At 43.5% G+C, this 23349-nt stretch overlaps 2 protein-coding genes across 5 annotated transcripts; both read left to right on the top strand.

Annotated features, from left to right (window-relative positions):
• Positions 1–3008: 3008 nt before the first annotated feature.
• Positions 3009–13202, top strand: LOC134008391 (ethanolamine-phosphate cytidylyltransferase-like). Of its 3 annotated transcripts, none has more exons than XM_062447795.1 (13): positions 3009–3326; positions 7132–7220; positions 7890–8051; positions 8358–8424; positions 8542–8626; positions 9395–9436; positions 10098–10236; positions 10672–10754; positions 10871–10948; positions 11065–11130; positions 11302–11367; positions 11555–11643; positions 11850–13202. In XM_062447795.1, exons 1-13 carry the CDS (start codon positions 3205–3207, stop codon positions 11968–11970), a joined length of 1209 nt encoding a protein of 402 aa, XP_062303779.1. In that variant the 5' UTR covers positions 3009–3204; the 3' UTR covers positions 11971–13202. The 3 variants fall into 3 exon arrangements, with proteins under 3 accessions (XP_062303779.1, XP_062303778.1, XP_062303780.1); XM_062447794.1 differs by having other exon boundaries at positions 9395–9435; positions 10088–10236; XM_062447796.1 differs by lacking the exon at positions 3009–3326 and adding an exon at positions 4289–4308 and having other exon boundaries at positions 9395–9435; positions 10088–10236.
• Positions 13203–14113: 911 nt separating this feature from the next.
• On the top strand, positions 14114–23334 carry LOC134008427 (guanine nucleotide-binding protein G(o) subunit alpha-like). 2 transcript variants are annotated; one of them, XM_062447802.1, is made up of 10 exons: positions 14114–14263; positions 14450–14585; positions 14706–14800; positions 15766–15858; positions 16123–16283; positions 18567–18695; positions 20530–20659; positions 21025–21096; positions 21856–21943; positions 22864–23334. In XM_062447802.1, the coding sequence occupies exons 1-10, from the start codon at positions 14225–14227 to the stop codon at positions 23052–23054; spliced, it is 1134 nt and encodes a 377-aa protein (XP_062303786.1). In that variant the 5' UTR covers positions 14114–14224; the 3' UTR covers positions 23055–23334. The 2 variants fall into 2 exon arrangements, with proteins under 2 accessions (XP_062303786.1, XP_062303795.1); XM_062447811.1 differs by having other exon boundaries at positions 14709–14800.
• The last annotated feature ends 15 nt before the right edge of the window (positions 23335–23349 follow it).

Here is a 23349-nt window from a genome sequence, read left to right on the forward strand (position 1 = left end):
CAATTCAATCATCCTGTTAGCTTCTTTGCTGTAGAATAAGGTGCAACTTAAACTTGTGTTCTGTACTTTTAACACCTGATATTCATGCACTATATACCCAGTTTAGAAGTATTCAAGGGGGAGTCAACATAAGGCTTTAGCTAAGCCTCCTTCAATCATTTGATATCCCCCTTGTTGAAGACTGGAAATGACCTGTCCCATCGATTTTAGACAGTTTGACTTTTATTGATTTAATCAATAGAACCTTCACAGATAGTGGAACAGGACAGGGCTGGAGTATTGGGTATTAGATTCTATGAGGGCCACTTGCAATATCTGTGTTAATTTGTGGTTTGAGTAGTTGGGTTCCTATGCTGCTACGTTAGGTATACTGTTCATTGTTTGCTAAAGCATCATACCTGGATGGCATTTCTGCTCCATGGTTCATTAGATCTGTTTGAAATTGATCTCCTCACTGTAATTAGTTATGCTGATCAATTTTCTTGGTTCTGGCTTTTTGTTTACAAGCGATATTGTGTTAGAGAGGATAAATAACTTATCTGCACTTGTGTGGCAATTTACTAGCTAGAGAAAAAAAAATTTTCATCAAATTATGCTTGGTGGACAATTGACTGTGCAGTTTATTTTTTTTCTTACTCTTTGTAAAGAATCTGTTTCAAAAGGTATAAGAGTCTGAAAATAATGTTGTTGGAAGCAAGTTAGAACAGAATTATTAATTAGTTTTGTTATTTTTCTGTATGGGTTGTAATAATATATTGCAGTACTTTGTATGAAAACAGAGAATAGTTCATTGTAACTATTTATAAATTAAATTATTGTACTTTTTCAATCTGTAGATAAGTAATATGATGTATTCATATAACTGTATAACAACTGTGGATTTACCTGTGGTTCTCTGAGGTGTCTAAGTTATTGATGTATATATTGTATGTTTGTTGATACAGCTTACTTTATTTTCTATGACTAATAAAGAGGTTTTGAAAAGGACCAGAAGCCTTTCCCTTTCTCAATATCTCTCTCCCTCTCTCTCTCTCTTTTTGGTGGCCTGTTGAAATGTATTTTTTGTCATATTCTGTGGCGTCATTGACCCACTTTGATACTTGTAAAAATAAACTGTCGGGGAAGGCTTATTGCCATCCAGGGTGGGTTTCAGGAGACGGCGATCATTTAGATGGCACGATTTCTTTTTCTATGATCCAAAAAAAGCAGTTGGGCGACCCACTTTGAGTAACCTCGGTGGACATATTTTTGGCCCGACACGGGTAAAACATTAAGAGTCATGAAGGATGTCTAGGTGTAAGCCTGTCCTAGATTAGGAAGAGTGGTGAGTTAGTCATCTCTGCTCCCTCTGTGGCGCCCAGGGTCCCTCCGTCTCAACACACATCACACATCACCCACCTTGTGATGGTTTTTTACCTCTGCTCACACAGGAAACCACATCTCAAGGGAGGCACAACTCGGAAAAAGGCCAGACAGACTTGATGCAATCTGTACCAGAAATAAGACGGCGTCTCTCCAATGAAGCTCTTTCCTCCGCCCTTACGTTATCACAGCTTTCTAGCGTAGCTCAGGACTCCGATCCAACCATTCATTCAGTCCACCTGCACTGTCAGCAAGGACAGTTTGTTTATTAAATACCACCTCCGTGTTCTCAAGATGGTCCTCTTCACAAACCCTCGCTGTGCTCTGCCACAAAAGCACACCCAGGTTCCCTGTGACCTGTTCCTCAGAAGATGCTCCACTCCGCTCGAGGAAGCCTGCCCCAGACGGCTCCATGGCCTCTGAAGAGTTGATTAAATTTGGCGGGTGGGGTTGAGGTGAACTGGTGGGCGATCTAGGACACCATTCTTCATCCGCGCCCATTTCTGCAGCAGCAGGTGCTTGCCCCAGTTCTCCGGCTGCAGCCCACTGCACAATTAATGTTACCATCCCCATTAGAAGGACCTTGTGTTCACCAGGCCTGGCCAAAGCTTAGCTCGCTGCTCCACTCAACAATTGGCAACACAGTATTAGACAGCAAGCCTATGTGTGTGAGTTGTGACGGGGTATATTACTTTAAAGACCCATATTACCCAAGTGAGAGATGTGTAGTGCCTGAGCTATTGATGCTGGGAATGATGGAATAGTTCCTTTTGAGTAATTTTATGGTTAGATCCAATCAGTTATCCTGCTGCTCTGCATGAAAGTCATTGTAGCATTAAGAAGTTTGGGATTTTCCCCAAAATATTTTTACAGGTAGACTAAGGAAAGACGTTTATTGTGTCATGTAAGAAGTACAGAATTGGAAGTATCGTTATTTTGAAGGCATTGAAAGAACAAAATATATCAGGCTTTTAATATGAATGATGTTGTCTCCCTCTGGTGCCTGTTGTGAACATAACATCTTGAATTGTGATTTTGCAGCAGTGGGCTGTACATTCCACAAGGTGACGCCCCCCCCCCCCCCCCCCCCCCCCCGCCAGGTTCAGTCAGTGTATCTACAAAGATAGACTGGTGAGGGTTTCATTATAGTCGTATGGGAACATCCACAAGTGTATGGTATATGGTTATTGCATATCTAGTGTAGTGGTAGTGCATAATAGGAGTTGAAAGGTGTTGTAAGGTCATTATTATCAGATGTTCATTGTTGAAAGGCCTTCATTTTATGCAGGTAAACGTAGAAACAAGCTGATGACCTCTATACACACATACATTTCAAGTCTACACTACAACCCAATGTCCATGTCACATTAATAGTAATAGCTTAGCCCAATAAAAACTTTTTTGTTTGACCACGCATCTCAATTTATGATCAGTTAAATCCGTATGATTAAATTATTTTACCTATAGTTATAGTTAATAATTTCACTTATTTAACCAACTTAACACACCTAACACACATTGCAGTGGTTATCTACACAGTCACATGATGGTGGAGAGTTCTGCGATTATGTAACAATATGTCGGCGATCCTCTTGCAGTCATCGTACGATTCAATGCCATATGACGCCACTTCCCCGGCAAAGGAGGCGTTGTCCCACCGGTGATACTCCTGAAGCGTCACTTCTATGCAGAAACCGGCTATCCTGCTTGGGGACACGCAAAATACATACGTATTACATTTTTTATAGTTGGAGAATTAGTGTCTCCGTCTGTGTAATTGATAGAGGTTCCCCGTCTTTATATTTATTGAAATCACACAGAAACAGTGTTATCGTGCAAAAAATGATCAAGAACGGACACCACCAGACCAACACATCGGGAAAAGACGCAGGGACGACCCTCGGTGCTACAGCTTGCAGTCCAGAGAAGAGAAGACGAATCATACGGGTGTGGTGTGATGGATGGTGAGTGATGTCATTAGTATAGAGTTAAAAAGATTATGCCAACGTTGCTACGTTGTTATCAACATAGGGCTTTTAAACCGATCGCAGTAACATTGGGTTGGATCGCCTTGTACCGTCACAGTCAACATTAGGCTATAATCCTTTTATGAAATCACAGGCCAGCTGTTTAAATTGCGTAGGAACGCAAGACAATCTAGCCGTTTATCTAACATTGTTCACCGGGCCTATGCATTTTATCACTGCCATCGTTATCACGCTACCCCGCCTGACAGCGCAGCCCTGCGCCGTCTGAATGGACTGCCACGGCGTCACATGCTGATAATGGTATGAACTCTTTACTATGCAGGACATAACTTGTATTCACTTTGCGTGAAGGCACGCATGCTTCAAAAGTTACATGACAGTCTAAGATCACTAGTATTTCTTATTTTCATTTTAAAATAGAGCAGACTAATTTACTTGTTTCCCCCCTCAGACAGACTGACCAGGCATGATGAGTGACAGGTGCATGGCCTAAAACAAATACATTTGCATTTATATAAAGATATGACTTCATATTTCCTCTTCCATGAAACAATATCGCTGTTTAATATGTGGTGGTTCAGTGTTGAATCAAACTTCCCTGACTTCCCTAAATTGGAGCTACATTATTGTCAACTGCTGTTTTCACTCTACTGTTACTATACTCTACTCTACTAAACCATCCAACAGATGCTCTGTCATAAGACACAAGTTTCAATGTGGTTTAACGTACACAGGTCAGAAAAAAAGGGTTAGGATTAGTCAAATATATCTATAGACATTTTCTTGATATTAGTCTGTTCACCATTGTCAAAGCAAAAAACTTTAAAGATTTCAAACTTAGGTTGATTTACTTTCTGATGTTTTAATAATATATCATGGGGACTCATTTGAAAGGTGCACTTGAGCACACATCCACTGATGTTCTTGGGTGAACTGAAGTTATCGCCAGGTGCACTAGGTAGATTCTCTGACAGTTACAACCTTCCACATTCCACGACACACTATTTTGCACAGTGCAGCCTATAGTGGGACCCCATCCTGTACTCTTCAACCACTGTCAAGCTCCAATATCAAAAGCTCCACACATCCCACAGATGTCCTGTAGGTGTGCGGGGGAACAGCATGCCCTTGTGTTGTGGCCTGCTTATGAGCACAGTGAGTGAATAACAAACAGACCTGCCATTGTCCAGCAGTCAGTCCACTCTGAAACACTGTTGAGTGAGTGATCTGGTAACGATACAAGTCTTTAGATACATGCTGTTCCCTGCCGTGAGAGCACCCAGAGCGTCCTGGGCCGAGTGGAGGCGGACGGAAATTCAATCATGTGTGTGAAGAACAGGATTACGCTGGCTTTCTCTGGGCGAATTCCAGCCGTTTCGGTGCGGCCGCCTAACTGTGCTTTGATGGAATGTTGCAGAATGTTTTGGATGCCAGAATATTAAACGGTGGGGTGAGTTCCCAAAGGGAGCCGGTGACAACAGAGCCCATGTCGGTAACCCCCCTAACCCCTTCAGCCCACACCTGCGATGGTCGCCCCACAAACACACGCCACCCATCTCTGCTCTCACTCAGAACATTGTTTACTGTGCGGCCTGCAGGCCATGTCCACTGTCAGCAGCAGTAAGAGAGAAACACACAGGACACATTGACAGTGACATCATCAGGGCTTTAGACAATCCAGTACAGTCCCGTTCCCCCGTTCCCCTCCCCCCTCCTGTTAAAGTTACAGACGTTCCCTGTTCTGGTTGGCTGGTTCCCCCTGACACAAGGTGACAGGGTCAAAGTTCGCCTGCCAAGCCAGTATCATCATGGCCAGGGCTAAAGTTCACCTCCAGCACTGCTGGGGTGGCGATCGGACCACCTCAGAAACGTGACCTAACCTCACTCAGGAACTGGGATTGTTGGAATGACTCATTCCCTTGTTTATTATGGTCTGCTTAAGTCCTTCATGTAGATGATCTCTTAGATATATTGCTGTGTTCTGTCTGTCAAAAACAATATGTACAGTTAGTTCTCACATATTGACAATATGAATTGATTAAATTCTCACAAAATATGTAATTTCCTGTCACTGCAAGTTATGTTTTGTAACTACACAGTAACAGGCTCCACTCAAATTGACCAGTCAGTTCTACCTGACTCAGGACTCATTGATAGACACACACACACAAAAATGGATGCATAGTCAATCATTACTAAAATCAACTTTTTTATTTTATAACATTTGGGATCCCTAAGGTCAGTGTCATGGCTACGCCTCATGAGATCATCAGTGAATGTATTTGTGTTGTCCACTCTTTGTCTCCCTATCCCAGCACTCTCCCTGGTGTTGTTCTCAGAAGGCTCATTGCTGTTTGGCTGTCTGCTGCCCGGCCCATACTAGTTAATATTTGATCATCCCCTGTGATCCTCTTGTGATCCCTCCCTGCTACAAAATACAACAGGCACACCCCTATCACCACCTCAGGCTTGGTGTTAGCTTATGTGGTGTTCCTGGGTTACAGTGTCCAAGGGCAGAGGGAGGGAGGGAGACAGATACAAGGGGCCCTCCTCCTGGTCTTGCGCAACCCGGCCTCTCTCAGCTTGTTTCCCCAGCCGTTGACCTACAACCTCCTCTACCCCCTCTCCCTCCTCCCCCACCTCGACCTACTCCCTCATGTCTTCAGCCTCCCTGGCCTGCCACACAGCCTGGTCTGCAGTCAGGAGCACATTAGGCCCCATTAACACACCCCCGTGGCTCATTACAGCTCGCATTTATGGTTCCAAGTCATCTGACACAGACGTCCTTTACTTCTGGCTGATGAGTTCCCATATCAGGCAGCCACACTCTGGTTCACTGGTAGAGAAGATAGGATATTTGGTACTGTAGATAGCGGAGCCCAATAACCCCAGTGGATCTGCTTCCAGAGCCTGCTGGAGGTCACTGTTGGAAAGCCCCAGACAAGGCTGTGTGCCTGGTGATGAGTGATACCCTGAGTGATAAGGGAAGAGCAACAAAAGTCTGTGTTTCTTCTCTGGCTATGTAAAGATCTCTGACTCTCTTTGGTTCATTGATTTTTAGAGGACGCTATTTATATCTGTGAATGTCAATGCATTTTCAAAAGCTGACAGAATGTGTTCTTTTAGTAAAGTGATGCTCCCTTCCGCAGAAGAAACAGAATGTAACTGTACTTTATGGTAACTTATTAGCTGTTATTGTAAACAAATCAAGCAGTACAGTATTCTACAGTCTCATAATAGCCATTGATCACAGCTGTTAACAAGTTTTACTCCCTGGGTATCCTGTGTATGCTCTTATCTTTATCTATATTCCGTACTTTAGACACAATCGCCCCATGTGAGGATGAGAGAGCAGAAAATGATAAGGTTGTGTCCAAGTGATGAAGGGCTAATGTCCACCTGTTCATCGTCACCTTGCTAGATTAGGCCTACCATGAAAATATCTCCGGTCCAATCTGTGCTAACCTAATTATCTACAGATGACATGGCAGGCCATCTCTGCAGGCCGTGAATAAGACATCGTCTTCTGTCCTCTGATAAGCCTCATTGTAGGGATGTGTGTCTAGCACGCCATGCTGTATCCGGGCCTTGAAGAACAGAACTAGAACTAAAGCTAGTGAATGCTTACCACATGTGGATGACATATTAGACACATGTAGGTCTTCTTCCATCTTTCGAATGCCCCACTCCCTTTTCACTGTGGAGCAGTAGTTTCCTGTCAGCAGTTGGTGTGGTGCGTCTCTCCAATAGACTGTGTTCTCTGTGTTGTCTCCCCCCCCAGCTATGACATGGTTCACTATGGACACTCTAACCAGCTGCGCCAGGCCAAGGCCATGGGGGACTACCTCATCGTTGGAGTACACACAGACGGTGAGGCCTGCCTCCTGGAGGGTCACCAAGGCTCCTTGCAAACCCCCCTGACACTTTCTCTCACACCCAAGAGCAGACACACACACACACAAACAGACACACACACACAAACAGACACACACTCACGTAGAGTGGGGCAATGCCAGGGTGTCAGCCACTGTGGGCTGTGTTTACACAGACAGCAGCTGGGCGCACAAAATTGAGGACACATACACACACACACACAGTAAGTGTGCCACAGCACAGCCAGGCTCTCCCCTGGGCCTGAGGTTCACTCTGACTCACCGTGCCCCATGGCACTGTTTATGATAACTGACAACAACACGGCTCTGGCTTAACTCAAACAATGCAGCGTTGCGGAGCGACCCAGCAGACGCAGTCTCAACCTCTCACTACCAAAGGTAATTTAATAGGGAGCTAGGCTCTGCTGCTGGGGAGGACTGACAGCATTGTTAATCCCAAAGAACGTTACACGCATTTGCATTCACACTCACTGACGCACCCACAAAAGACGTTAAGGGCATTATCCTCTGTATTTTCATATCATTTCTTATCACTGTCGTAATTTAATGTAAAGTACCTGTACATTATTGCTGATAACTTCACACCCGGCCGGCTGACCTGCCGACTATGTCTAATTTATTCCTATGTGCCCCGCCCAACCCTTAGGTGAGATCTCAAAGCACAAGGGCCCACCTGTCTTCACTCAGGCTGAGAGGTACAAGATGGTGCGGGCCATCAAGTGGGTGGATGAGATAGTGGAGGGAGCGCCGTACGTCACCACCTTGGAGACCCTAGACAAGTACAACAGTGACTTCTGTGTGCACGGAGGTCAGCTCTCTCTCTCTACCCCCCCCCCCCCCCCACACACACACACACACACACCCACACACACCCCACCTTCCACACATTCTGAAACAGACAGCAAGATTATAATTGATTCGATTATATTTTAAATACGTTTTAGAAGATATGATTGAATCATGGATGGATGGAATTGAACCCTTTTTGGTACTTGGGCTGGGCTTGAAAAGTCCACTAAATGTAGAAAAAACAGCCCCTTTCTGGAAGGATATATTTAACCATAGATATAAGCCTATCCTGGACATGATTGACATTTTGAATGTCTCATTTCAGATGACATCACACTTACAGTGGATGGGAAGGATACATATGAAGAGGTGAAGAAGTCAGGAAGATACAGGTGTGCAGCTTCACCTGAGGACAGGGTCGTTGTGATGTTGAAGAGTGGGAGCTCATGAGGGGGATCATGAGTGGGAGCTCTGTGTGTGTTGTGTCTGACCACCTGCTGTTGTTCCAGGGAGTGCAAGCGAACTCAGGGAGTCTCTACCACAGACCTGGTGGGCAGGATGCTCCTGATGACAAAAGCCCACCACAGCAACATTGTGAGTAAATGACAGTGATGAGTGAAGAGTCAAGCACATGATCTCTGTCAGGACATTCTCATACCTAAAAGTATGTAGGGAGTCAGATGGCTGAGCGGTGAGGGAGTCGGGCTAGTAATCCTTGCCCAAGTAGTCCTTGGGCAAGGCACTTCACCCTACTTGCCTCAGGGGGGAATGTCCCTGTACTTACTGTATGTCGCTCTGGATAAGAGCGTCTGCTAAATGACTAAATGTAAATGTAAATTTAATGTACATTAAAGTACAACATTTGTATTATTATAAACACTGTCCCAGTACCGTCCCGAAGTGCAAAATGGACCGTCCCAAACTGAACTTGACATGTCCCAAAATGTAAATTCTTGTGTTTGTGTATTTTTACATTCTGACATGGGTCTAGGTTATTTGCAACACTACTGGGTTATTTTAAGTTGTCAAAACAAAAGTTTCTAAAGGTTTTAAAAAAAAATGAAAAAAAGTTTAGAAAGGTTTAAAATATATTTGGTTTACATCATTGATGAGTACTTGATGAGGACTCTACTAAACTCTTACACATAATGATCACAGCAACATCACCAGCATCACTGTATTGCTTTATAAACAGCCAGACTGTAATGTACAGGGGGGAACCACTTTCATCAGGCCTCCAGGGAAATCTGTTCCCCCTGGGAAATCTGTTCCCCCAGGGAAATCTGTTCCCCCTGTGTTCTCACAGGGGGAACAGAAGAAAATTGAAAAACTCAAGCCCAACACTTTTCTGTTTCCCTCCAGGGAAGTTCAGATTATCAACAACACACAGACAACTTTGGAAAGGTAGGTGTCATGTCCACTCTGACACAGTTACAGCTTACTGGGGTCCTGTAGTCCTGTGGGTGCACTGCCCAGTCATTTGAGGAAGCCCATTATTATCTCTACTCAATCCAGGTAACTTTCTACTGACCTCATAGTCAGGTTTATTTCCATCCAAATCCATGGTCCAGCTTTCTCTGCCACGACTCGTTTGTAATCAGAGTTGCCAAAGTTGCCCTTAAGGCCAGATGCCAACTCTTCTGAAACAAAGCGTTTTATTGTGGGCCTGGCCAGTCAGCGATGAATGCCACCTCTGTTCCCCAACGAAGAGGCTGACCAGGGGATCAACTTGTTGTTGTAGTTCCAAATGGTGTTGGAGTAAAGAGATGGGTGAACTTGTTTTGGTTTGATTGCAGTTACATAACATGAGCTTTTATTTCCTAACTTAATGAGACAACTGAATGAGAATGGACTTTCTTGGCTGGTTTGAATGCAGGAACTTGAAATTCTCACAGTCCCCCCCCCCCCATATGATATTACACTCACGTGGCCACTAGGTGGTGTAATTGGACCATTCTTTCAATGATCGCAGATAAACCGTAGATAGCTCAACAGTGTCATGGGGGGAGAATATACATTTTACTTTGTATTTATTTGTTCTATTTCTGTATTATGGGGGTTGCAGGGTCCGAAGGGCCACAGTCCGTGGACTGGGGTGTCTCAGTTCCTGCAGACCTCCCAGAAGATCATCCAGTTCGCCTCGGGCCAGGAGCCTCAGCCCGGGGACACCATCATCTACGTGGCGGGAGCCTTCGACCTCTTCCGTATCCTCTCACATACCATACTGTACCAGGCCCGCTGGATCTAGGATATGGATCCAGGATATTGATACTTATTTCATGTAATTTTGCTCTCACCTGTCTGACTCACACCTGATGAACTGGGTGGACAATATGAGATATTGGGAGGGCCAGGTTCAACCCTGTAACATCCTGAAGCCCACCATGCAACAACAACAAAAAGATTCGGAATGATTCAAAATTATTCTGAATTATTCATGGTTTTTATTCAGAAAACATTCAGAATTAATGTCCATTTGAAATCATCACATGCCCCTTAGACCTTAGGTTACAGTTTTGTGTTTCAGATCAGTCTGTCTGTTTTGTTTATTGAATCAATAAGGTATTGCACTGTAAGCAACAGAGGTTGCACATTAAATAATCAATGATAGTTGTCCTCCCTGACCGGTCACCATCCAGATATCGGCCATGTGGACTTCCTGGAGGCTGTGTACAAGCTCTCAGACAAGCCATATGTTATAGTGGGGTTGCACTTTGACCAGGTCAGTCTGAAATACTCTCTTCTTTATCCTGACTTCAGTGATGCAAGTCACCATGCTGCTGTGGGTGTCGGTCTAACGCTCTCTCTGTATCTGTGATGTGATTCTGTCGTGTTCAGGAGGTGAATCGATACAAAGGGAAGAATTACCCCATCATGAACGTCCATGAGAGAACCCTCAGTGTGCTGGCCTGTCGAGTGAGTCCTCGGCCGCCCCTCCTCTCTCTCTCCCTCTCCTCTCCTCTCTTCACCCTTCAACCAGACAGTAGAAATCTACAAGGCTCAGATTTTCCTTTTTAACGTTTTTCTTCCAGTATGTTTCCGAAGTGGTGATTGGTGCACCATATGCAGTCTCAAGAGATTTGCTGGACCATTTTAAGGTGAGGAAATGTATTAGTATAATGGACTTGGCAGAGCAGAAAGATAGCAGACTTGAGGCCCTGGGCTCCCATCCACATTCATTCAAATGACTAAATGTCATACCAGGAAGGTAATGGACTGAAAACCAGAACTGAATCAGCTCTTGTGCTCACTGGCCATTGTCTGTGCAGGTGGACCTGGTCTGTCATGGGAAGACAGAAGTGTTTCCAGACAAGGATGGGTCGGACCCTTACACAGTAAGTTATAAAGCCCCTCCAAACTTTAATGCAAACTCTCACATTTGCCCATTCACCCCTTTCAATTGCATACCATCTTTGTGTTTTGATTTACTGTGTTGATGCATCTGAATTTCAATAGATTTTCATTTTGGTTTTGTTTTTGAGTGTGAAACCTGACAGTGGCCCTCATTCTTCTTGTACCTAGGAACCTAGAAGGAAAGGAATGCTGCGTACTGTAGACAGTGGCAACAGTCTCACCACGGACAACATCGTACAGAGGATAATCAAGAACAGGTAAGGCCACCAGACCGGAGAGCTAACCTGCTGTGGTGACAGGATAGACTAAGAAGATGTTAAATCTAGAACTTTAAGGTGCCACATCATAAGGACCAATTTAACATTAAGTTGAGGTATTTTGTAGTTAACCTCCACTCAGCGATTTTCATTTTTGACAAAAAGCTTCCCAGCATTTCACTGCCAACTTCCTCTTTGTGTCTCAGACTGCTTTTTGAGGCCAGGAACCAGAAAAAAGAGGCCAAAGAGATGGCTGTGATCCAGGCCATGAAGAGACGAGAGGAGGAGAAGGCCATGGAGAGAGCCCAGGCACAGGCTGTGCTGTAGAAACTCCCCCCCCCCTCCCTCCGCCTCCAAGCACACCATTAATGTCACCAGTGTCATCCAAGACTGACAAACCTAATCCATCTACCCCACATGCAGTAAACCCCCCTCCTGAGGTTTCCCACACCCTCCACAGACTGTCCTTACTTTGACGCGGCAGCACCATTTTATCATTCATAAATACTGTTATAATACAGTACTAAAGGGGAGCTCTGTAGTGGGCTTTACTGGTACATGTAGGTGCTGATGTCTTTATTTTAGTCTTACCATACCGTCTGTATGCACTTACCTGTCACTTCTTTATAATTTGACACGTCGCCCATAAAGACCTCTCACTGTCGGCCTTCAACACATTTCCAGGGAACGGTGGCTGCTTTCCGCCCGGTAACGGGCCCACCCTGTCACCACTCACATTCTATCTAATCTATCTCTGTATATATGTACTGTATGTATCTATTATACATTAATTACCAGCTCTCTGGAAGTGAGGTGTTTGGTGGTGAGAACGTCCTATCCCACTGAAGCATTCCATTGGCTGACTTACTATGGGTTAGCAAAGGGCATTAATGATTGGATACTCCAGGTTGAATTAACACCAACATGTTTATGTTTAGGATGTAACCTTACAGAATAGATAACTATGCAATTAAAAAGAGATTATAGATAGCTAGATAGAGAGATGGATAAGTAGATAGATAAAATCCATCCTAATGGTATCTATCTAAGTAATGTTGAGACATTTAACAGCCACCAATCTAAAGCATTAGGAACTATAATAGTGTTGGTTATAGCCTCAGCTTCTCAGATGTGTAAACCAGCCCTTGGAAGTAAAACTGTGTAGAATATGGGCCAAGCTATGGGACCTTATGTATATACCTGAACTGAATCTTCTCCAGAGAAAACTGACTGTAAATGGTCAGAATGGTTTTAACTAGCAAGAGCACTACCAATGCCCCAGTGCAATTCTTGTTTTTGCCACAGAGGGCCACAATTTACCTTTGAAATCACTCCTTTTATTTAATGTTTTATTTTATTTGGGTAGAGAGCACTAACGTTTTACACACTGCTTTTAATGAATCATAAATTAATTCAAGATTATGATATATGGTTGGTGCTGTTGACTTAATAAACGAATAACCTTCTACTGGCCAGAAGTCTAAATATGCCACTGTACAATTGAGATGATACTCACAATTTCAAAATTGAAATCTAATTAAATATATTTTTCATAAATGTATATTTTGCAGACCACCTCTATATGGCGTCTGGTTGGTTTCATATGTTTTCAAAGCATATAAAACGTTGTCTGTTGAAATGTACTGTGTAAGCTTTACTTATGTATGTTATTGACAATTCTGATCAGTTAAAATGACAAATGCTGTGGAATTTGGTACAGTAGCCTATATTATTGTCAATTATAACAACTACATCTGAAAATCTGTGTTGGACATTTCGACTTGTTTTTCCTCCTTTTGGTGAAACCTACTGTATTTAGAAGGCACTTCCCTGTGCTAAACTATAAAACATTTTTTCATCCACAGGCAATCAACTGCAAGGTCACGTCGTCATAGGGCATGGCCTGATCGGACCTTTGATCAGATAAAATAAGGGTTCCCTTGCACACAAATTAATCACTTCACGCTGGGAGATTGGTAAATGTCAGTTAATTAAAATAAGATCATTACCTAGGGCTTCTCAATTGAGCATAACATATATTTCAATGTGAAATATCCCATGGGCATTTCAGCAAATTGTAGACCACACCCATCCATCCAGAGGTCAATTGTGCAGCTTAGTTTCTCTGGCAAGGACTCTGGTAATGAATCTTGACGGACTGTGTGCAGACAGTGGGACGGCTATGGCCAGCCGCCCAATTTTTGCCCGATTTGGGCTAGTGATGCATTGACTTTCTCCAAGGTTATAATGTGTAAACTATTTCCGTCTCAGAAATCGTACATTTATCCACCATTATTATGACATTTTCGGACGTTTCGGAAACTACCCTGGAGTTGAAAGTGATATTGGTGATGGGCCCTATAGTTGTCCAATTCAAATTATCTCCAGCCTACCACAGATTAAGCGTGCAATTGTTCAACAGGTGTTCATGTTTTGTACAATGAGCTGCATGACGTCACCACCCTTTCTTGAGGAAGATCCTCGCTCGAACGCAAAACAAATTAAGCCAAACAGTAATTTTGTTGTTCTTGGTGGTAGATACGCCCAAAGGTCATAAGCTAGTTAACGTAGAAGCAGCAGAATGTTTCGTTGTTTCAATATTCTGTCGGTCCCTGTGCAGGTACCAATTGCAAGTTCTCAATTTCGTGTAGTCCACAATTCATAATATTTAGATTTTCAAAGTGGACACTTTCTTAACTTTGTAACAAACAGTGCTGTTTGTAAAGATACCATTAGAGTAGCGAACTGCTATATTGGAGCGACGGAAATGATTGTATAATGTTTCTGCCATTCTCAATTTGACTAGATGTGCATAGAAATTTGTCTTCACCAAGATGTGAGTGAGGAGGGGAAAAAGGCAAAAACCCTGAGCTCTAAAATCGAACAAGAGTTATCTGAGCAAGCCAAGAATGAGACGAATGTGGTCAAGATCCTGATGCTTGGTAAGCTGGTGCAAGCTAACAGTACCTAAGGAGGATACCCATTGTGGGTTTGAGTAGAGTACAGTGTTATTTGATTCCAATTTCCTTTATGCAAACTATCTGCTTACTCGCTGGGTTGAGTAGGGGCTGCGGAGAGTGGAAAGAGTACCCTGGTCAAGCAAATAAAGATCATCCACAGCCAAGGCTTCTCCAAACCAGAGCTCCTCAGCTTCAAGGTACATCAGATAGCTCACATGGGCAGCAATTGTGACCTTTTCATAGTTTTGAAAACTTGATGGAAGTTGTTGTCAGCAAGACTGGTGGGAGTGGGGGAAAATGCCTGGTCCCCAGCGTATGTCTTGGAGCAGCTCTGTAGAAATATTGACTGAATGATGAATGACGCACAGTAGCAGAAAGCAGTAGTAGGAAACCATACAGCAAGCATCCTTACCCTAATCTACCATGCTAGGGAATCCCACAACACACACACACCCACAATGTCCTGCTGTGACAGGCTACTTTCTAGCAAGCAGACCCATTGTTTAACATTTCTGCAAAACAATATTTGTAATCTAACAAAATCCCTAAGGGGTAAGAACTCCATGACTGGTGACGTACAAATAATGGTATGAATGGAAGGACCCACCGCTGCCCTGAAGAACATGGGAAAGCTCTTTGATAAATGTGCTGTTGACTTTTACAGGAACATTCCTCCACCAATGCTTTATACAGTATAAGAGGGGTATGTTTGGACAGGGGATAGATGGACTGCTCTGGGGAGCTGTTGTTGTGTCTGGGTTGCCCTAACTCTTCATACTGGGAACTTTCCTGCATGTTTCCAATGAAGTTGTTGTGGTTGAACTTTCCCAGCAGGATATCTTCTAAAAATCTTCATACTGGTCTTTATTTGAATGCCCTTTAGCTATTGTGTTGGAGCTGGACACTCTTCCTTGGGTCCTCCCAGTGCTTTTGAATGGCAGTATGCACATAGACAAATTACTTAATCTTTTTAGCATTTTCCAGTATTTAAAATAGTTTAATTTATTTTTTTTATTTGACGATCACTACTTACATTTACTTGTCCAATGGTTTTTATATCACTGGGTATTTTAAAACGGGCTTTCCCATGTGGCGTATGAGAACATTCCCTCCCCCCCATCACCACGTACGCTCATCTGGAAACACCCTTCTTTCTCCACAGCCTGCAGTGCTTGACAACCTCCTGAAGTCCATGAAGTTTGTGTTGCAAGGCATGAGGATACTCAGGATCAACCTAGCCCATAAGAACAACAAGGTGAGGAGCAGAACAAGCAGTTCACCAGCGTTCTGTTGTTTCAGTGCAACCCCACCTTCCTCTGGTCTAGCAGACCACCTGGAACCCTGAAAGTGTACGTTTGATGCCATAAACCGTAGTAACCGGAGGTCACACTAGATGTCAGCCTTTCTCGCTGGACAAAAGTCACATTCTCAATAAGAGCCAGATGCGACACAAATCTAAAGTATCATTTATTTTAACCTCTCGAATCTGTTTTTGGCTGCTGTGTCTCCCACCTCCCAGGCGCATGCCTGCTCCATCCTCTCCTGCGACCGCTGTTCAGGGGAGGACCTGGAGCTGCTTCCATTCGTGGCTCATGCGTTCTTCTCCCTGTGGGCCGACCAGGGGTTCCGAGCGACGACAGCCAGAGGCTCCGAGTTTGAGCTCAATGATTCAGCTCTCTAGTGAGTACCTTACACGGGCCCACTTAACCACGACTAGCCTGGAGCTGCCTAAGGGACAACCAGGGACAGACGTGCCACTTTCTTGTCAATACAATATGACGGTGGCAACCAGTAATGCATCGTCTACAGGAAATGATCAATTGCAACCACGTTTATGTATTCTGGGACACAGGGCCGAGGGGGTGTGATGATACAGACATGACTGTATTTGAAGCACTTTGTGTGTGTGTGTGTGTGTGTGTGTGTGTGTGTGTGTTACTGTGTAGTGAGTAAGGAGTGTACAAGATGTTGTGTAGACACCACAGGAGGTTGAGAAGGGTATAATTGGTCAAACTACCTGCACTGGTTGTGCAAATATGGGCTGTCCATCATCTTCTCCATCAAGGAAACCCATTTTAGGTTTTTCCTGTTTGCCAGTGTGTAATCCGACTTTGAATATGCTCCTGTGAATAAGACTGGCAGCCTCGCTAGTGGTGTTTCATAGCTAGTTTGATGGTTTTGTCCAAAAAAATTATGCCTATCTCAAAGCAGACCCTATTAATATATTGTCAGTTGTGTTCCAGTAATGGCTTGGCATCATTCATGCAGCCTTTGTGCCAGCATTCATGGGTTGATCAGCTGTGTTCTGAAGCATGAGATGAAGTGTCCTTGGGAGTGATGCAATTATGCCACGCATGTGAGGCGTGTCCGTTTTTTTTTTATTACACTTTGTTTAAAGTGCCATCAAAACCCAAATTTGGTCTCTCTCTGCCTCATTTCAGGGACATTACTTTTGATGAATGCTGTTGTTGAGTTATCAAGTGAACTGTGAATGCATTAGCATTTTCCTCTGTTCTTCCAAATATTGTATCAGTCAGTGGTAGAGCGTATGAATGTCATTTATCATTCCCAATAAAGCAAAAATGCTGTGAATTTTTTTAAATTTAAAATAAGAAATAGACAACATCTTGTTTACTGCTACTCTAGTCAGTCAGGGTGCTGGTTCCTCCTGTAAAACACATTCATGGGGTAAGTCACTTTGAAAGATACCTTTTGCTTTTTAGAATTCATTCACCTCAGCGATGCGTTTCCACACACCAACCCTTTCAGACAGCAGCCCAGCAGAGGACGGCGAGGGGGAGGTGTTTCATGGCCATCCTCCCTACTTGGCAGTCCCCTCTCTGTAAGAGGTTGCCAGGTTATATCAACCCCCTACTGGAGCTGAGGCTGCCTGAAGTCCCCGGGGGCCTCCTGTACTCCGGGGCAGCCTCAACCCACTGTGACTGCATGGCCGAGACGCGTTGATGCATGCCTCTCTTCTGGTGCTTAAATGTGGCACTGACTGGAAGAGACGACCTTGAGGGGGTGGACGTCTGGGCTCCCCTGGGAGGTGATGGGACCAGTCTGGAATGTCACAGACACTGTCCTGGCTGTAGGAGATGCAGAGAGGGGGTGGGGGGGGGGGCTGGTTCAGGGAGGTGTGGCACGGGGGATAAAAGCTCGACTGAGGTCGGTGGTGGTCGTCTTGCACCCTGTTGGTATCCGTTTACTTTGCCACCCGCCCTGATGTGGATGTGTGTGTCATGCCAGCTGGTGCCTGTTGGGTTAGGAAAGTGCTAATTGCTTTTAATTATAAAAGGTCAGTTCCAATATGGCTCCTGCCGTGCGACCCATGCTACTAGGTTGCTTCATTCTGAGTTGTACCTGAGCTCCTCGTAGTACAAACATTTTACCAGATGAAGTTTTCCATTTAGCTTTAGCTAAAAGTCTGCTAAAAGCAGTATTGTTCCTTTTTATAACCCTGTTGAGTAGGGCAACATTCATTTACATTTAGTCATTTAGCAGACGCTCTTATCCAGAGCGACTTACAGTAAGTACAGGGACATTCCCCCGAGGCAAGTAGGGTGAAGTGCCTTGCCCAAGGACACAACGTCAGTTGGCATGACCGGGAATCGAACTGGCAACCTTCGGATTACTAGTCCGACTCCCTCACCGCTCAGCCACCTGACACATCATTTTGGATTGTGTTGACATCGAACAGTCATAATTGCTGATTGGTTCTAACGTATACCCTTTCTAAAGTCCCTGTGGAACCTCTTGAGTTCAGCAGCAACGTGGAGGCGTTTGAGTGTATGTTTACTAAAAACTCACTCGTCTTGTAAGAAGCCACATACCCACTTCCTTCTGAGCAACTACATTTACATCCATCCTGTTCTTTTCAGATTGTACGAACGTGATTCAAATCATTGGAGTAACGTATGTAAAGTTACTTTGTTTACTTTCTGATGCTCTCTCCACCTCTAGTTTCTTTGAGAATTTGAGTCGGATTCTCGCTCCCAACTACATACCCACTGAGATGGACGTACTGAAAGTGAGAGTGCGTACCTGTGGAATCATCGAGACCCAGTTTCAGGTCAATCGAATGGTTTTTAGGTAAGACTTTCTACAAATGTTCCCATCAGTTGGTCTGTTTTACACATTTTTTATTTACAAATCTATTCTTTTTTTTTTATATGCGTACATTTAATATTGAAAGGAGTGGACGCTGTGCTTTCTACAAATCCCTCCCACATCTGCATCACATTACTTGAAATTATTAAATGTCTTTAGTTCGTGTTGTAGAAAAGACGTCCATAGAAGGTAGTAGAAAAAAGTAGTCGAAGGCAGAATATCTTTCAACGGCTCAAGGCAGCATGATGGTTTATTTCGGCAAGGCAGATGTACGTTCACAAACATACAGGAAAAGACGACCACATTTCCTTGGACATCTCATTATAAACACAGATATGGGGCACAATCCCCCTCCCTGCCTGATATAATGACATAACCTTCTAGAAGGTTCTTTAACCAGTTCCTAACCACCCGACAACTGCATGCGCCTCTTAAAATGATTGTATGAACGTGGCTCTGGCTCTTAAAATGTTGATCAACTTCTCTCTTACTGGAAAAGCCCCCTCTACTTCACTTCCCATGTCCCCGCTTCATCTCAACCCCAGTTCACCCCAACATGCTTAACCCGTTCCTACATCCTCCATCTCTCTCGGTTCTGGCCGAACCTACCACTTCGGATGCATGACTGTAGTTCCTTAAGTTCAAAGACGATTTGATCCCACCAGCTGCAACCTGTCTCGACCCCCTCCCTTTCCTTCCAGGGCCTATCCAATTGATTGAGTCTACCATACACTGTTGAGCAACAACAGCCTATTACACTCAGGATACAAATTCCCTTCCCCATACTTAGTTTGCCAAACCAATTCCCCCACCATACTTTCTCATGTTTGGGGTAAAACCAGTTTGGAGTGGAGTTTATTAACTGCGCATGGTTTCTTAACTGCGTAGATAGAAGTCAGACATTTTAGGCCCCAAAACCTGACCTGGTGTAACCCTCCCTGGTTTGCCTAGCTGTCCCATAATCAATTTCCCACAACATTCATAACACAACTCTTAACTGTTGTGTTTTCTCCTACAGCATATCAAATATTCATGTTGCCAAGTTTAAACTGAAGAACAATCACTGTCATTCTACATTGATTGAGAGCATGTAAAGGGTCCAGTATGAACATCAAATCATGTTTTCATTTGATTGATGATGTATCATATTCTGTCAATAAGCACACTTGGAGAAAGTATACAATTCATATAGTAAAATGTTGTGTGTGTGTGTGGTACTGTAACGCCAATGGAATCCATCCCCCCAAGTGTACTGTCTCTTAAGACGCTATTCGCTGGTATTGCTATACAGGGATCTCAGGGGAGGGCTCTTAGAAGCAGGTAACGGTGATGGTGCGCTTCACTTCACGTCTCAGCCAGGGTCACCTGGGGGTTACCTACACCCACTCATAGCCCCCACAGGACTGGAGGCAGCACGCAGAGGCATGACTCAAACCTATGAGATATTGATTTCCAACTCCCTTCCTGACAATTCTAGAGAAGTAAAATATGACATGTTTACGACTGCTGTGCAGCCCCCGTCGTCCTCCCTACAACCTCTGTTCCCTACCTGTTCACACGCCCATCCTCCCAAAGTACTCATTCAAAACCTACTGTAGGTTTCTCTCGCTTTATGTTGAGAGACCACTGATACCACAGAACGATGTGGTATCAAATCCTGGAGATTGTAGTATTTCCTACACTGTGATACTTAGGGGGAATATGTTAGAATCCCTCTATCATATGTACAAAGGCTAAAATTGGGTCGTGGTTATGCTGTGTTCATTTACCTCGTGGTCATCATGGCAGAGAAGGTGTGTTTGTGTGTGTATGACAGGATGTATGATTTGGGAAGCCAAACAACCCAGAGAAGGAAGTGGCTAAGCTGCTTTGACAACGTCCAGATTGTCCTGTTTGTGGTGGCGCTCAGCAGTTATGACAAAACCATGATTGAGGACCCTGCCATGGTGAGACACTTCACTCTCAGCCTTAAAGTTGAAGTGGACATTATATGTAGTCCTTTTTTACCTGCTTAAATTGAATATAAATACAGTTTGGATCCAGTTAATGTAAACAAGAAAAAAAGACTTGAGTTTCTGAGCTGATTACATCCATTTATATATTCAATAGGCCAATCGTGCTTCAGAGTATAACGTTCAGAGACACAAATTAGTCAATCTGAGCACCTCAGATTCTGAGATGTCTCATTGTTGAATATGTTTTTTTTTTACATTGACACTATTTTAGCATCTTCTTGTGTAGCACATCACCAGTGTAACTGTCTGAGCCTCTTCTCATCCTCGTCTCTTGTTTTCCCTGTCGTTCACCGTAGAACCGACTCCAAGAGAGCATCGAGCTGTTCACCTCCATCTGTGCCAACAGAGTTTTCTCAAGTACTTCACTGGTAGGTCTTATTTATATATGTTACAAGGGTCCTCTACTGTAACCCACCTGTTAAAAGGACTACCTCCCGAGCAATCTTAACTGCCAACATCTCCCAAAAGTGAAGTTAAAGGTACACAAATCCACATAGTCCGTAGGGGACTGTAAGTCCCAGTGACAGGTGGTCCTCTATAGGGACGGCTTCGTCTGGCCTTTTGACACCATGTCCTGTTGCGTTGTAGAGCCTTGTCGACCGTGGGGGTTAACGACGCAGATCTGAGTGCCTCCTGGTAATCACCTCTGCCCACCGCACTGAGCACAGCCCACCTTGATTGACTCTGACATGGTTAATTAACACCTAGGGCGTGATCGAGGTGTTTGGGAGGCAATTTCGGTCGACTAGAGTTGGCTAAGAGACGCTCTTTATTACACTGTGTAACAAGCTTGTTTAATTTCTCATTTATATTGTGCTATTCACCTGGTGGATGGGTGGAGTCACTTGCAGGTTGACTTGTTTCTGTCAGAGTTATTAGATCAGAGCAGGAGCATTGGAGTAACCTTCCAGTCCTCATCTCTCACATGTACTTACTATTGCCTTCATTATGACATCCACACAACACCATTTTACACGTTGAAAATATGCCCAAATACTTGCTTGTAATTACATCATTGCATCTGAAAGAGGTCCTTTTATAGTATAAATAAATTACATTATTCATAACTTTTTATTTAATTTTACCGACTGAACTGTACGTTTTAAAGTTGTCATTATATCTTTCAGATCCTGTTCATGAACAAAATGGACATCTTCCAAGAGAAGATTCAATACTCAGGAAGGCACTTGAGGCTATATCTTCCTAGTTATACAGGTTGGGTCACTGTGAACGCTTTTGGAATGTCAACATCTTAGCTTTGATTATCTTCTTTGTCAAATAAGTTTTTAGAAATGGTTGACTTTAATTATTCATCAGTTTTCATAATTTAAGAGCAAATAAGTTCATTTTTATTTTAAGTTGTTCAATTTCAATCAGATTGATGGATTTATTGATCAAATGTTCAGTGTTTGGACTTACTTCACCCAATCAGCCCTGTCAAACAGTGACCACTATTATATTACATTATGAATGTCCCTTGGACATTTGAAGATATATCAATATTTTAATGTGTGAATCATTTATTTTAAATATATACATTTTATTTTCATTAAGTAGTATTTCTCCACTGTGTGCCCAGGGCAAACCTAGTTACTGCTATTGGGATGTGCACTGCAGTTCTTTCAGGAGTCAATCCACAGGAGGCATACAATGTATTCAATACATAAATGCATATGTACCACCCTTTATTTAGAAGTCTCTCTGCCGGTACTGTTTGTTATGGATTAGGATGGCCCCAAGGGTATGTGTTTCTGGCCATACTTTTGTTCCGTTATGCATCTGAAGTCCCTCTGTCATCTTGCTGTAAACCATAGGCTATGCTAACACCTCACTTACATACTGTATCCATAGCCCCATGGTTGAAGAAGCACACATATTTCAGTTTTATCTGAATAGAGGGCTTTTTCAGAATCGAGTCCCTCAGGAGATGGATACTGGATTATCATTCTTTCCCTGGGGGCTGATAAGATGAAGGCCTGCCTGCTCCTTGCAGATTTTCTTAAAAAGCTGACTTGTTGACTGTTAGCAAAGTCCTGTGAACCAAATAGTGACATTTTTTTGTAGGAGTGCCGCTGTGCCAGAAGGACACCAGTCATGAAGGCGCCATCACAAGTCGGTCTGCTTTGTTCCCACAGGAGCCGACCGTGACGTAGACGCTGCTGCACGTCACATCACTGCTCTGCTCGTGGCCTGCAACACCACACTCAACAAGAGGGTGTTCCACCACTTCACTACCGCCACTGACACCAGTAACATCAGGATGGTGTTCCAGGTAGCTATGGACACTGTTGTCAAACAGAACCTAGCTTCTGTCTCTCTGTTGTAAGCCCACATAAGGTTGTCTATTTATAAATTGTTGTTGTTTTTAATATGTATAAATATTTCTTTAATGTATTTTTATTTGTGTAAACAAAATGGGTAGACCGGCTGTTTGTGGTTCTTGTGGGTCATCATGTTCTACCCATTCAGTTGACATTTTTTTAACCCTAAATGGGCTTTGTCATAAAAGTATTTTAAACTGAATGTTTGCCTGTCAAAACTAATATAGTTTGTGCTGCAGTGGTATTTTATAAATACATTTTTATTGAATAAACCTTTTATCTTTTCTTTTGCCATTTTTA

This window comes from Osmerus eperlanus, chromosome 2 (genome assembly GCF_963692335.1).
Source record: "Osmerus eperlanus chromosome 2, fOsmEpe2.1, whole genome shotgun sequence".
In the NCBI taxonomy this organism is placed as follows: Eukaryota; Metazoa; Chordata; class Actinopteri; order Osmeriformes; family Osmeridae; genus Osmerus; species Osmerus eperlanus.

What these genes read in the sequence shown, in the direction of transcription:
- LOC134008391 (XM_062447794.1), top strand. Translation starts at nt 3,205, where the DNA reads ATGATCAAGAACGGACACCACCAGACCAACACATCGGGAAAAGACGCA. An exon ending in CACACAGACAACTTTGGAAA is followed by an intron (nt 9,436 to 10,087) that starts GGTAGGTGTCAT and finishes TTCTGTATTATG; the next exon opens with GGGGTTGCAGGGTCCGAAGG. An exon ending in TGGGGTTGCACTTTGACCAG is followed by an intron (nt 10,755 to 10,870) that starts GTCAGTCTGAAA and finishes TGTCGTGTTCAG; the next exon opens with GAGGTGAATCGATACAAAGG.
- LOC134008427 (XM_062447802.1), top strand. Translation starts at nt 14,225, where the DNA reads ATGTTTCGTTGTTTCAATATTCTGTCGGTCCCTGTGCAG. An exon ending in TTCTGTCGGTCCCTGTGCAG is followed by an intron (nt 14,264 to 14,449) that starts GTACCAATTGCA and finishes CAATTTGACTAG; the next exon opens with ATGTGCATAGAAATTTGTCT. An exon ending in ATATCTTCCTAGTTATACAG is followed by an intron (nt 21,944 to 22,863) that starts GTTGGGTCACTG and finishes TTGTTCCCACAG; the next exon opens with GAGCCGACCGTGACGTAGAC.